The 14580-nt window shown below is 38.0% G+C and overlaps 2 protein-coding genes across 2 annotated transcripts; one reads left to right on the top strand and one right to left on the bottom strand.

The window, feature by feature from the left end:
• Positions 1 to 2522: 2522 nt before the first annotated feature.
• Positions 2523 to 6534, top strand: gpank1 (G patch domain and ankyrin repeats 1). Its single transcript, XM_056371561.1, has 4 exons — positions 2523 to 3637; positions 3731 to 3872; positions 3962 to 4037; positions 4871 to 6534. Exons 1-4 carry the CDS (start codon positions 3164 to 3166, stop codon positions 5316 to 5318), a joined length of 1140 nt encoding a protein of 379 aa, XP_056227536.1. The 5' UTR covers positions 2523 to 3163; the 3' UTR covers positions 5319 to 6534.
• Positions 6535 to 6585: 51 nt separating this feature from the next.
• LOC130166169 (cytochrome P450 3A27-like) lies at positions 6586 to 14395 on the bottom strand. Its single transcript, XM_056371559.1, has 14 exons — positions 14265 to 14395; positions 13815 to 13908; positions 13606 to 13658; positions 13267 to 13366; positions 12333 to 12446; positions 12123 to 12211; positions 10632 to 10774; positions 10408 to 10535; positions 9447 to 9522; positions 9171 to 9331; positions 8992 to 9059; positions 8358 to 8516; positions 7677 to 7839; positions 6586 to 7548 (listed from the first exon to the last, which is right to left on the bottom strand). The coding sequence occupies exons 1-14, from the start codon at positions 14333 to 14335 to the stop codon at positions 7447 to 7449; spliced, it is 1521 nt and encodes a 506-aa protein (XP_056227534.1). The 5' UTR covers positions 14336 to 14395; the 3' UTR covers positions 6586 to 7446.
• Between the last annotated feature and the right edge of the window lie 185 nt (positions 14396 to 14580).

The raw sequence follows: 14580 nt of genomic DNA on the forward strand, positions 1-14580 counted from the left end.
CAAAAATATGTTTTATTAAAACCCTGCAGACATATGAACACAAACAGAAAACAATAGAACAAGGTTAATAAAGGAAATGGCAGAAATATAAGATGGGCATTTGATTAACGTAATTACAAATGATAATGTTAAAACAACAGAAACATGTATTAATGATAATAACAAGATGATAGATAATCTGATAATGAATCAATACAGGAGCACAGGCAAGAAACAGGTGAACCACATGAGGGTGCTGCTGCGACAAATCATTGAGAGGGCCAAAAATGATCTCACTCTTGCAATATATGGCATTATATATTTATGCAAAACAACAAAGCAGTACAAAGTATATGTTTAGGATGTTTAATTAATAGTAGATGAACAGTATATAAGCAATAAAACAGCATTAAATGTTTCCTAATTGACACAAGAATCATGTTGAGAGCAGAAAAAGAGAAAAGGCACAAACCCAATTAGCTTGGACTGAATAGGGACATCAAGGTAAAAGTAGACCTGCGGATGGACTCTTCTGACATTTGTAATATGTTAAGATAATACACATAGACATTCTATGGTGTCAGAAGTTGAAATTGTATTTAGTATTGTCCAGGTGTGTGTGACATTATAAATAATAAATGATGGATGAGTTCCACTTAGCTGCTTCAGTTTCAGGTTCCTGGTAATGTGCATGCTGACTCACTGTCGCACTATATTCACAGTATTCTAAAACACTTTTGTACATGGTTATAGTATTTTCAATGTATCAATGTATATTTATATTTGACTGTTGCAGTATTTTACCTTTTTATTATTTCCTTTAAATACGTTAATTGAACGTAAACTAAACACCAAGCCAAATATCTTTTAAGTGAAAGGGTTAGGGTTTCTGATTCTGGTTTTGTGATGATGTCGTCATCCCTTCCTCACGCGGCTACAACCTACGCAGTTTGTGACATTGACGTTACAAGTAGAATTTTGACCTTTTTTAAAACGTGAATCTGATTGGACTGGCTACCACTACTAAATTAACTATTTTAATGAGGTCGTATTTGCCACTAAACAGTGCCAGCTAGAGTTAGGCATAGAGTCAAATAGGCTCTTATTTTCATTGGCACCAGTAAGTACCACTTAAAACACAACCAAGTAATGTAAGTGTAACAGACTCTCCTGTGTTTGCTATGTGCTATGCTTTTTGAAGTGTCTGAACTGCCTTAAAGTGTTGGTTGTTGTTGGATACTGTTTTGGGGTTCACACATTGAGTACAGACATAAAAACATGTGTGGCTATAGTGCTCATTGTACTCCATCACCATGTCACATTTGTTATTTTGATATTAAATACACAGGCAAACACAAGACGCTTGGCTACATAAGGTTTAACATAACCTTTTTCATGCTGAGGAATTTGGCGTGAACAAAGGGGTGGGCCACCTGACAAAGACATCATATGATTATCTTCTTGGGTAATCGCAATCCACGATCTGCACTCTGTTTCCACTCTGATTTTATTGTGAAGGTCCTAACGAAAAAATGTGATTTGTATCTTTCCGCCGCTTTGACGTCTTTTTCAGATGTCTGTCCGCTCCCTGCCATTACAGATCCACAATGCTCTATAAACCTAATCTGACTTTTTGCTTAGTTCATATGGAGTATTCATTTGTATGGTGCTGTTATTTATTCCTGAGGTGCTAAATGTAAGTGTTTAAATTAGAAAATGAAGTCGCTGCTAACTAGCTCGGGCTTGCTCCTCCTCGGTTGTCCTGTCTGCAGCGGGTCTCTGGTCCCACGGACAGACTGTAACTCTGTTCTAAAACTAGTACATTTATTAGTTGATTTTCTTCAAGTATTAAATGGATGATTGATAAATATTTAGTTATTTCCATAGACAGATTAGTTTGACTTGAAACCTTTCTTTCACTCAAAGGGAAACTTCCAGGATTCTTGTACCTGCAGTAGGAACTGTGTGAGGCCACCTCATTTGAAACTGATGGGAGCTTCCTGCATAACTTACACCTGACTAAATTAATAATGGTAAGTGAAATGAACATACTCAATACTGTATTGTGAAGAGCTGCCTAAAATGTCCTGGTTTTCCCAGGAATAGAAAGTTTATTTTATTTAATATAATTGTGTTTTCATGGGGATGCCAGAGCCCACCTCAGGCAGTAACACACCTTATGATTCCCCAAACCAGCAAGAAATGGTAAGTCATGGGCATTACTACACTCCACACCTGTATGGCTGAAATTAGAAACAAAAGGATTTTGAACTTGTAAAGTGATGTTCACAAATAATGACCACTTTTCACTCCTTTCTCACTCTCCTCATTATCTCTTCACCCATTCCTGCTTCCTCCACAGGTTGTCCTAGTTTAGTAGTTTTACTTAAATAAAATTATAATATAGAGTTACATTTTTTTACATTGTGGTATTTAAATTTTACTTCATAAACACCATGGGTTGTTCATGGCTTACAAAGTTCAACAGAGGAGGCGACCCCCAGTCCCATAGGTGGCAGTATTTCCCTTTAGTCACGTAACGTTACGCACGGTGTTGTGTTTACAAACAGGAAGAGGGGGTCACGTTAGCTTGTGGTAACGTTTTTATTCTTAAAGAAATTAAGTTATTGTTGCTCCTAGTTTGCGCCTTCTTCTAGATAATCACTTTAAGCGACCACGGAAATGTTAACAGACTGAGTTCTTTAAGTAATCATAAATTATCAGCCATTCATGTGTCTGAAAGATAATGCTAATGCTAACCTAGGCTAACCACTTTGGTAAAGCTACAAAGGCTGACTGTCGACTCTTGTCTTATTCAGGTAGTTAAATGTAAATTGCGTTTGGTAAAATATAACGTTGTATAGTGTGTATAAGAATAAGTCTGACAGAAAATCACTCGTACCACCACATGTCAAAATAAGTAAGCTAGCTTCTTTTGCTTGCTAGCTTCTTTGCTAACAAATAGGGAATTATAACCTAAACATGATATTTGTGGCTCATAAAATGTAAGACATTTCTGTTGTGTACGTCCACATTTCACCAGCCTTTTAAAATCTCAACGTAATACCATAGTATGCTGCCATAGCAAGAGCATTTCAGCTTTCCTTAGCTGAAATAGGATACTGTTACTCAGACTGACTTTCAATAAAATGACAGTGAACTAGTTAAACTACAGTCAGTCCTTATGGCTACTTTAGGCTTTACTCCTGCCAGTGAGCAGGATATTTTCAGCATTGAAACAACAGGACAGTCCAGCTCTTTAACAGGCTGTGTGCTTAGTGGGGAAGAGGCCAAGCAGTTCTATGAAAATGTAATGAAAGATGATGATCAAGGACAAGAAGTATCAAGGAGTACATTTAGCAAAAAATGTTATGGCAGAGCCCATCAAAGTACACAGAGGAAAAGAGAGTCCAATAGGAGAGTCAGGAGGAGAGTAATGGCTGCAGATGTGCGACAGGATCAAACCAGTCCAGCTGTGGAAAGATGGATTGGTACTGAAAGCGAAGGCATTCAAAGGAGAGAGACAACAGCAAGAGAGACAAGCAACTCAGAAAGGTCAGTGGAGCTCCAGGGACTCAGGTTGCTACGCTGTGCCCACGAGGGAGACCTGTCTGGTCTCACAGAGCTGCTCTCAAAGGGAGTCGACATAAACTTCCAGGTATAATAGTTACAGCTTCGTCTTAGTCTTAAGGAAGTTTTAAGGAGTCCCAGCAAATAATCTGTATTTACTTGCTTGCATTCTCCCCTCAAGGATTCTTTCTTCTGGACGGCTATGATGTGTGCAAGCTGGTCTGGACAGAGAGCCGTGGTGAGGCTCCTGCTGCAACATGGAGCAGCCTGGGTTGGAGTGGTTGATATGCAGGGCAGGGATGCCAAAGACCTGGCGCTGGAAGGTATAACCATGCAACTCTTATCATAACTTTATATTTGTGTTTGTCTGAACAGTGAAATTGAATTAATCCATGTCTAACTTCTTCCCCAGCGGGCCATAATGAAGTGCTGGAAGAGTTGGAGAGCTATGGGAGAAGTGCACAGAGAGACACACAATCTCATAGCAGGTGAACACAGTCTCAGTTGCTTTAGATCAAATTGAACCCAATATTAATTAATTTCAGGTAAGCTGTACAATAGATGAACAACAGTTTGGTTTCTGAAACTAATATTCTGTTCACCAGATTTATAGCAATGACAGTGGGCTAAACAATAGATATAATAAACACAGCTGATTTCTATTTGACATTGTTTGAAAAGGTTCACTAAAATGTGGTGATTTGCGAATTGTTACTAAGATATATACTGAGCAGGACATTTTAGAGTTTGAAAATAAAGTGCTCACTGGTGTCAAAGTACGCATTGGTGACACTGATTGTAAATTACCTCATGTCATAGGTGTTACTGCAATTTCCTGTTGCTTATCATGAGAGAGCTGGAACTGGCTCACCTAAATGACATGCAACCATCAATAATGTGATTAACTCCACCCGTGTGTTTCCTGCTTAGACAAGTCAAAATCTCTGCTGTGAAAAAACTGTCAGTTGGAAACTATGAATCAGCCTTACATAAACACACAGGTGTTTTCACTTGCTCAGGTTGAATGGTAAAGGTATAGTTAGTCCCACCCTAACAGGTGAAACATAATTAATTGGTAGGTGAGGGAGATGTCAGTCACATACAAGCTTCCACAGAATGAGGATTTTTGCGTTTGTCTCCCATCACTTACATTAGGAAGGGATCTTTTAATGGCCGGTATGAACGTGAGGAATCATTATAGCAAGCATAAAAACTGTGTTACATTATTATTACATTACAGTACATTTTGGCACTCGATTGTTGTTTGAAGCCAGATGTAAAAAACCTTAAACCTGTCCTTTCATATCCCTTTGTTCCTCAGTGCCTCCCAGACTCAGTGGTGTGATGTGTGTTGTAGCAAGTACAGCAGCAGCCTGTCATCACATCTCTCCTCCACTCTCCATCAGTTTAATCTGCGGCGTCCTCCAGCCACCCCCTTCTACTGTCTACCTCCCTCCAGCAACAGCTACAAGATGATGGTTCGTTGCGGCTGGAAACCAGGAACAGGACTGGGGCCAGAGGGAGAGGGGCCGCAACAGCCGGTGCCAACTGTGCTGAAGAGAGACCAGAAGGGTCTGGGGTATGGACAGATGAAAAGAGCCAAAGTTACGCACTTCCGAGCCAGGGATCGTGATGCCGTGAAACCACCATCCAAGGATAAAGAGGAGAGGGAAGGAAAGGGGAAGGGGAAGAGGAAGGAAGAAAATAGGAGAAAGGAGCAAAAGGATAAAAACTGGGAAAGAGATTTTCGTGCCTCTTTTTATCTTTGACACCAGCTCAGTGACTTTCCTACAAGCCCTCTGCCTCAAACTTATCTGAAAGCATCTCAAATGAGATGTGGTTCTTTATTTAAAAATGTGAAGGTGTCTTCTCATGGAATATAATATGAACACCTTGACTCTACTTAGAAAGCTGATAACATATCCAAGGGTGGAATCAGTTGAACTTCTGCCTTCAGGTTATGCAATCACCAAATGCGGTATTGTGCTTACTCTTTAATAATAGATATGGTGTGGTTGTTGTTGACCCACTAAGACTGTTTCAAAAGGTTACATAAGATTTTTATTAACATTTATTAGAAAATACAGGAGCCTCACTGATCTAACAAACTTCACAGAGAACACTGATTATTGTTCATAAAATGGGAAAGGAAGTGGGTTTTATATGGTAATAAAATCTAAAACAATACTGAGACCTTGATTTATGTGTCTGAACAGGCATAAAACAGATTGGCTCAGACATTTTACTTGCATCTAATTCTGTAAATTCAGTAAACATTTGACCATGGTTTTTCAATGTAGAATATGTTATACAACTACACGGACCAGCAGTGAACTCTCCTTTTGTTGCCGATCCAGGTTCCTTTTAACCAAATTTAACACACCTACGCACATGTGACTGGTGAGTCACATGTTTATGCGTGCTATGCTGTATCAGCATGTCACCTATACTCTTACTTCTTTATATATAGCACGGTAAAACTGGTAATTCCTGCAATTCTTGCATCAGTCTAGAGTGTTTATGTCTCAAAAGCTGGCCTCTTTTCTCTGGTTATATGTTGGTACTTTCAACATTTTATTTAAGTAAGCACAGCTCAAGCCAAATGAGTGAACTTTAACCCTCTTTTACACAGTGTGTAGGCTCAAGTCTTATGACAAGCCCCATTTCTACTTCAAAGCCCAGGCTGAAGATGACAGGTGACTGGGCTGTGGTCCTCAAAGCTGAGCTTTTGCTGAAAGCTCAGTAATAAGCACTGTCACTGTCACAGCTGCATTCAGGTTGCTTCCATGTAGTTGTGTGGGTGTCCTGCGAGTGAGGTGGGGTTTCCCTGTTTTTGTTAGATTAGGAGTTAGGTTAGTGGCTTGTTTTTTTGTTCCTCTTTATTGAGTAGGTAAGTTTAGTCTTAGTTACTTCTGTTTGTTATTTTGCTGTTAGCCCACCCTGAAGATAAAGAAATCTTGAATAAAAACCCTAATGGGCTGTAAATCCTTGTGGCTGGTGGTTCTTGGGAGCTGGGAAGAAGGGAGTCTCTCAGCATTCATGTTGCGCCAGGGTTTCCCCTAGGCCGGGCCGTAACACTCTTTAATACCAACTGGAGTACAAGTGAAAATACAACAGCTTATATACAGTTTTAGAATGACATATACTCCCTCTAGTCCTTCCCACCATTATGTTTCATAGTCGTCTCAGATGTCACGGTACTGCCCTTATCCTGTTCCTTCCATAAACATATTGGTGGAATCAAACTTGGCTACGACAATTCCTCAGGGCCTAGTGCTGAAGTATGAGGGTGCAGTTGTCAGGGTAAGAGGTGAGGCAAGGATTGTTTCTGCATGTTGCACTATCATCCACACACTATGATTATTCTTAATCATAATTCATGTATGATTATACATGATTACATATGACTACATATGGTAGTCGTGTGTATCGATTATGAACCACCACACGAGCGGTTCCTCCAGTTTCCTTTCAACTTCCATATACATGCAAATGAGTAAAATAACGTGTAAGAGTAGATATGAGTGTGTCGGACTGATAATTATCCTTCAAACAAATTGTATTGTTTTGTCTAATCATCCATAAATTTGGTACATAACATATTTGGATCGTTAACCAAAAAGGTTATCAATTCATGTTTTGATATGCTAATCTGTATGCAAATTATTTTATGCATGGATCATTTGACCCAAATGCCATAATTCATGAACATGGTGCACATATGAATTCCAAACATTCTGTTCTCCAAAACTCAACAAGATCAACTGTCACTGTCTGTTTTGATTCAGATCAGATTACAAATCATAAACTTTATGCAGTATTGTCAGGTACTAACAGCAAATTTAGAAGATAGTTTAGTCTTGAGGGACGTATCTCTACAAGTCCTCCCTAGTTTCACTAGTTGTCCACATTTTCTGAGGTGGTGGAACGTTTCTCCAGCTTTAGTTTGATTGGTCGTAAGGGTCCTAACAGGCCTTCAGGATCCATCTGCAAAGGGATCTGTGAAATGGACAAATTCACTGAATTAGAAACTTCTTGCTCTCTCTCAATGCAAATATTTCGTCATGTTATGTAATAGAAAACAAGTAGATCGATCCAAGTATGTAAGCTAACTGAGATATAATCACCTCTGTTTCCTTGCAGACTGAGAAGCTGTAGTTCTGCAAAACTTCCACCAAGGCCAGTTTAGCCATCACCAAAGCAAATCGCATTCCTATGCAGTTCCTTGGCCCAACGCCAAATGGCAAGTAAGTGTACGAGTTGATGCTCTGCTTGTTCTCCTTACTGAATCTAGAAAACAGTGGATAAAATAGAAGTTCAATATTAATGCGTGAATTTCAAAATTATTTTATAATAAAGTATCTTCAAATAGCATTTGTTTCTATTACTCGTTTCTTTAGTCTCTGTCATACGCTTTTATTATAAATTAAGGAAATTCAAATTAATTTTGTTTTAAAACCAATTGAAGTGCTGTCCTGATTACTATGTATAAGTCATAATACAAATGATTCATACATAGTCATCTGGTGATACAATTTCATCTATATCATTTTAAGTGTGTATTTACAATGGTCACAGTCTCCCAAATGTCAGTTGATATAAGCATAAATATTTCTTTAAAAAATTCTGGAAAAAAATGACTTAATTACATTAATGCAATGACCACTCTCTATAACCATTTACTTGAACTTGAGATTGCATTATATGGTGCCTCTGTAGCCTAATGGTAATCTAAAAATATAATTTTTTACTCAGTTGTTTAGAGAATTTTTACAGTTTAATCCTTGTGTTAACACTCTAGCAGCTACCTGTCAGGTTTGAACTCTTCAGGCTCTGGCCACAGCTCAGGATCACGGTGCAGAGCGTACACTGGAATCATAACGACGATGTCCTTCGGGATTGTGACTCCATTGATCTTGACAGTTTCTTTGGCCACTCGTTCGATACGTGCAGCTGGAGGGTAAAGCCTATTGACAAAACGAGAATATTATATATTATATAATACTGTACTAAATACTTGCAGAACTAATGAGATTCCCATCAGCCTTTGCTGTACTTTGTTTTGAGCGCTAATTAGCAAATATTAGCATGCTAACCAGGTAAACATGGCAGCCATGGTTAGCATGCTAACATAAACATTTTGTTACAGCCTCACAGTGCCACTAGCAAGGCTGCAGACTCCTTGTACATTGAACACATGAAATTATTTTTGGATTGTGATGTAAAACCCAAAGAAATGTAAACCCTGAGGCCAGACTCCTTTTTTAAAGTTTTTTTCTTATTTATGTGTTTTAATCCTGAGTGGGTTTGTTACTGGAAGCAACATTTCACATTGTGCAGTCATTTTGGTTCAGAACAGATTTTCTTCCTCCTCTTAAATGTTATTGTGACGATATCTAAACCTGACATCACATTCAACTAGCTTAGAAAAATGCTCATTACCTCAGACACTCATTGACCACACTGTCCAAGTACTCCATCTGCATCAGAGCTTCATATTGGACCGGACCCTAAGGAGTTGTTAAAACTGTTTGATTAAACACAATTCCCATGTTGAAAACTAGTTTCAATATGATATGAAATGGAGAGAATGTTCCCAGAACCAGAAACTTCTGCTCTACCTTATTTGGGAAAGTAGAGTCTATCTCCTTTTGCAGGCGTTTCATGACTTCAGGATTTCTTGCCAAAGTGTAGACCAAGAAGACGAGAGTAGTGGCACTTGTCTCATAACCAGCAAACAAAAACATTGTCACTTGAGAGATAATCTCATGATCAGTAAGACCTGTTAGGACCGGCGGGATGCATGAACAGGGATGGAGATGAAAGGAGGGCGTCAGACATTTGAGTGGACATTTGTGTTTCTGTATGTGTGAGTGATGTAACTGATGTCTAATTACCCTTATTCTGCTCTTCTTTCCTGGGTTCATTGACCGTCTGAGAGTTGATCATATGTTGAAGTAAATCCCCTGAATTCTGGAAACAGGTGAGATAATTGGTACAAATGTTCTCATGTTTTATGTGGTTGTGAGTATGGTTATGTTATATGAAAACTGTTGTATACCATGACATGACAGAGATTTACAGTTTCTGGGTTATTCTATTGTCTTAAAGATGAAATGCTCTGAAATATTTTTGTCAGGTTTTTAATTCGCTGGATTAGTCAGTTTATCGTTTCCATCTAGTTGTTTAAACCATAAATGTTGACTTTTATTGTTGAAACAATAGTTTACCAAACAATGTGACCAAAACGTTCAAACTTTCAATCATGTTACATGATCTTCATCAGCAAATGAGGACTTCTCATCCAAAGTTCAGTTTCAAAGTCTGTTCTTGACCTTGGAAGCTAGATCTCATTCTTTGTCAAATATTTTTCCAGTGTTGACCGTCATGTGATATGAGCCATCCACATTAACGAGTTGACAATGTTTCAACTTCAAAAATATGCACATAACCAGATTAATGGAATGAACTGAGTTCCGAGTGTGTTTCAGTTTGAACTCAATACAAACACATACACAATCAAACTTGCATGATTAATGCAAGTTTCGCTTTACATTCTGACGAAATACACTTTGAAAATGCAGATAAAATTAAAATTCTAACATCTACATGTACATGTACATTTCCATGACAACCGGGCATCTGTGGATGATGGTCACGTGATATTATCCAAAGCTCTAGAATAGCTACTAAATGGACCTTGAGGTTGAGATTGTTTGGCAACAATGTCTTCTCAATTGAATTTCTGGAAATCTTACCATCATAATGTACAGTATATTACTGTCATGATACAATATTAGCTACTGCAGCCTACGATGATAGAATATTTTACCTATATTGTGTGTATTTTGCACAGACCTGGTGTGAACTCCCAGTGCGTTCTGCTCTGATCTTCTCCACAATCGCTTTAAAGAAAGCAGTAGAAGTCTTGGTGAAGAGGGAGACACCCAGCAGCTTCAACAGAGGAAGAAAGATAGGAAAACATCCTGAGAAGGAAAAAGGGGGAAATAATTATTACTGTAGTCACAAAACATACCTGTCAATATAAAGAAAAAAGGTGGAATGGAAAAACAGTGGAGTACCTTGGAAAAGAAAAAGACGCAAAGATAATCTAAACAGCTTTGAGGCATGGGTGATGAGGGGACCTGAAGGGTTGTTGATCGAGTCCATATCCACATTGAATGCACAGCTCGCCATCACATCCATACTATAGGGCCCAAAGAAACTGACACACGCAGATTATAATCATTGATCAGTGGTTGAAACCAGTGCCACAGGTATGTTGTATGTTGTTATCATGTTTGCTCCACGGCCTCTTATTAGTGACACTGTAAAGTAATGTCAGCTGAGTTTGAAAACGTCTTCATGGAAAAGTTATTGAGGGCATATGTTCATGTGCATTCAGAAATGTTGATATTGCACCCACTGTTTAAACCTTACAAGCAGGAATTCAAATATATAGAAACACGCCCATTTTTTTAGTTGTTACTGAAATGTGTAGTAGTAGTAGTAGTGGTGAAATGGCTCAGTGTACTGAAATTGAGACATAGAACAAATAAAGAATAATAATAAAAAAGGAATCATGGAATCTTAAATCCTTGATCTAATCTAGATTTTTGAGTCTTTCAGCAGCTGAACACACTCATGGTGTTTTTCCTACAATGAAAATCAAATACTGTTCGCCCCAACACTGTTGCAGAAGTTCCAGCAAATGTGTTGCACTTGTTGTTTGCTTTGTTTTCACCTTCTGTCCAGTTCATCCCAAACCAGATCTACAGGGTTTAAGTGTGGAGACTGTTTTGCTCTTTCCTTCATGTGAAGCCACAATCTGGTTCTTTGGCTCATTATCTTGCTGCAGGATGAACCAGTCCGTCTTTCTTTGGTACTTACTTTTTTCTCACCATTCTCCAATATACAATTTTGCAGTACAGTATTAATGGATCAGGGGGTGTAGTAACAGTTTGTTCCAACATTGCCTTTGTACAGACAGAGGGTTTGTAATTCATCAACTAAAGTTGGGGCAAAGCCCTGTTTTTTATGTAACTTAAATGTTTATTTGTTTTTTCAGTTTTTGTTTTTTTCACTTTTTTCTTTCTTTCTTTTTACCTCATGCAGTTTACTTTTTATACACTGGACTTTAAGTGGTGAAATTTGGTTTAGGTTTTGGTTGAGGACGTTTAGAAATCACAGTTTGAAAGATTGATTTTCAGGCATCTATTTAAAATCAAAATGAAAAGTATTTATTTATGTTTAAATTTGTTAAAGGAATATTTCAACATTTTGGGAAATACACTTATTCATTTACTTGCAAAGAGTTAGTGGTTAGATTAGAATATCAATACCATCCTTGTGTCTGTATGGTAATTATGATGCTACAGCCTGCAGCTAGCTAGCTTAGCTTGGCACAAAGACTGGAAACGGATGGAAACAGCTAGTCTGGCTCTGTCCAACACAATCCACCTGCTATAGCACCTAGAAAGCTCATTAACACATTTGTTTTCATGCAGCCATCTCTGTGACCATACATGATTCATGTAACATCTAGTAACCATTTATTGGATGGTACCACTTACTCTTTTACAATGATAACGTCATCATTGCCCAGCCTGGACTGCAGCCTGTCTGTCAGTTTGCGGGAATGATGTTTCATGATACTAAACATCTTAAACACAGGAAGAGAGAGCAAAATAAACCGAAGTAGAATAAAAGTGAAGATGAATATATATAAATAGTTTCAATCTACCCAAACATGAATCGAAGAAATTAGAAAAGTTGACCCCTACCTCTTTTATACGACCAGACGTGAAGATGGGGGTGAGGATGTTACGAATCCTTCTCCACTGATCATCCTTACAAATGGACACCGCATCATACAGGTCCCCGTTCAGATGAAAGTCCTAAAGAGTCATAAAGGTCACATGCATGTATATGTGTGCTTACTATTGTATGTATTTGTGGTAAAGCTATAGAAAACCAATAAATACATAAATAAACAGTCTTATCCCTTAAGAAACATGAAACTTCCTACCAATGGTTTCCAACATTCAGTATAATTGGCTGATAGTATATGTTTCATCTGAAGTAGTGTTGGCTCCAGTGATGGAATTGCAATTCTACTTGACCTTCGACCCGTTAATTGACCACTTCGGTCCAGAATATTAGCTTGATTAATGAGCTAGTTCAGTATTCGAGATCTGTGCATGTTAGCATGCTAACATTAGCATAGGATAACCTCTTGATTTACTCTAGGTATAACAACTTGGTCATGGACATTGTTTGCTTTAATAATGGTAGGTCTCTCAATTTCATCAATGAAACTATTTTGTTTTCTGATGTGTTATTAATATTACAGGTTCATGTGGCCAATACCATGACAACAGACTTTAATGGTGTTTTCAAATTAAGTCATATTACTATCAAGTTGTGAGTACTACTATTGTAGTACTCACAACTTGATGTATGCTAAAAAAATGTTTTAATTCTTTAATGAATTTGTTGTCTGGACTTCTTGTTCCCAGTATGATTATTTACCAGTAGTGAAAAGGAAAAAAATTACATGTATTGTTACAGTCAGTCATCATGCATTTCACAACCACTGACCCACCAAGCATGAGAACACATTCTCACCAGCTCCATTACTCTGCTTCTGTACAGTGTCTTTTGAACAACATTCTTCTGTCTTTTATTTCTTTTAGTGTTAATCTTGTGTGTTCTCACCCTCCGGTTGGTGAAGTAGGTGAAGCACTCCTTTACCAAGATGGTTTTCAGCATGTCAGGATCCATCACAACCAGCATGGGCATCTTGAGCTCATACGTGCTGGACATTTACATAAACATACATTTACATTTTGGGAATTTAGTGTAAATCTCTTTGTAGTGGAAATCTTCTCAGTGTAGCAGGAGAATATTTGCTCCCATTCAGACGTTGCTGACATAATCAACCAAGTTAGAGTCAAGGGTCAAAACCTGCCAAACACACAATTTCACAAAACATACAGTAACAATTTCGTGTTCGGCATAGTTATATTTACACTTCTAACAGCTTTTTAGACTCACCCCCATAATCTCCCATACTTTTTAGCGCACTCCAAATCATCCAAGTAGTAAACCTGGTAACAGAAATTACATATTAGTCATTAATTATACACATACATCATTGTTGGATCCTTACCAATTTAGCCTGAAGTTTATTTCTAAATTTATATTATGAAAATGATTTAAATCCATTATTAAAAATTAAAAATAGAACTCAAGGATGTACATACAGGGTTAGACCTGCAGACTGATCCTAAGTACATGAATGGCTGGGGACCAGGGATCCCCAACTTCTCAAATACTCCATAAGTCCAGTAGCCGTACCTTTGCAGAACAGAGGAGAATTAAATGTCTTAAAAGTCACAAGGTTTTAATCAGACAGTTAACTGTTCAGAATCGTCAGAATCAGAATACATTATTGATCCCCAGGGGGAAATATAAATTACAGTTGCAGAATAGGAAGTAGATTATAAAGACAAAAAAAAAGATGGAAAAAATAAAATAAAGTAGAAAAATAAGTCATTTAGTATAATATATAAATTATATAAATTAGAACATGATAAGAAGTATGAAAGGATATGCGTTTAAAATTGCACTTGTCTGAAAGTGTCAGAATTGCGCAGTTAGTAGTAACGTTGCCAAAGTGCAAATAATCAACAATCAAAACCTCCGATCCTTACATAACAAATATGCAGATGAATGTGATCAGTAGGATCCATGTTTCCAAAGAGAAGAAAGGAAGAAAGCCCATAGCTCTTTCTTGCTCAGCCGAGTCGCACTGATCTCAGTCTGCACTAAACTCTGGGTGCACTTACAGGGAGGGCGGGGTCTCTGTGTGGCCCTCTCTCACCCACTGTGCAGTCACACAGTTTCGGGAAAGGAAAACAACAAAAGCGAGTGACTTCCTGACACCCATACCTCTGGGTTCATGCGTCTTTGTGTGAACGCGGATTGGGAATAAATATGACAACTTGACCACAACACACTCGACTACAT

The sequence above is a fragment of the Seriola aureovittata genome, chromosome 3, assembly GCF_021018895.1.
Source record: "Seriola aureovittata isolate HTS-2021-v1 ecotype China chromosome 3, ASM2101889v1, whole genome shotgun sequence".
NCBI lineage: Eukaryota > Metazoa > Chordata > Actinopteri > Carangiformes > Carangidae > Seriola > Seriola aureovittata.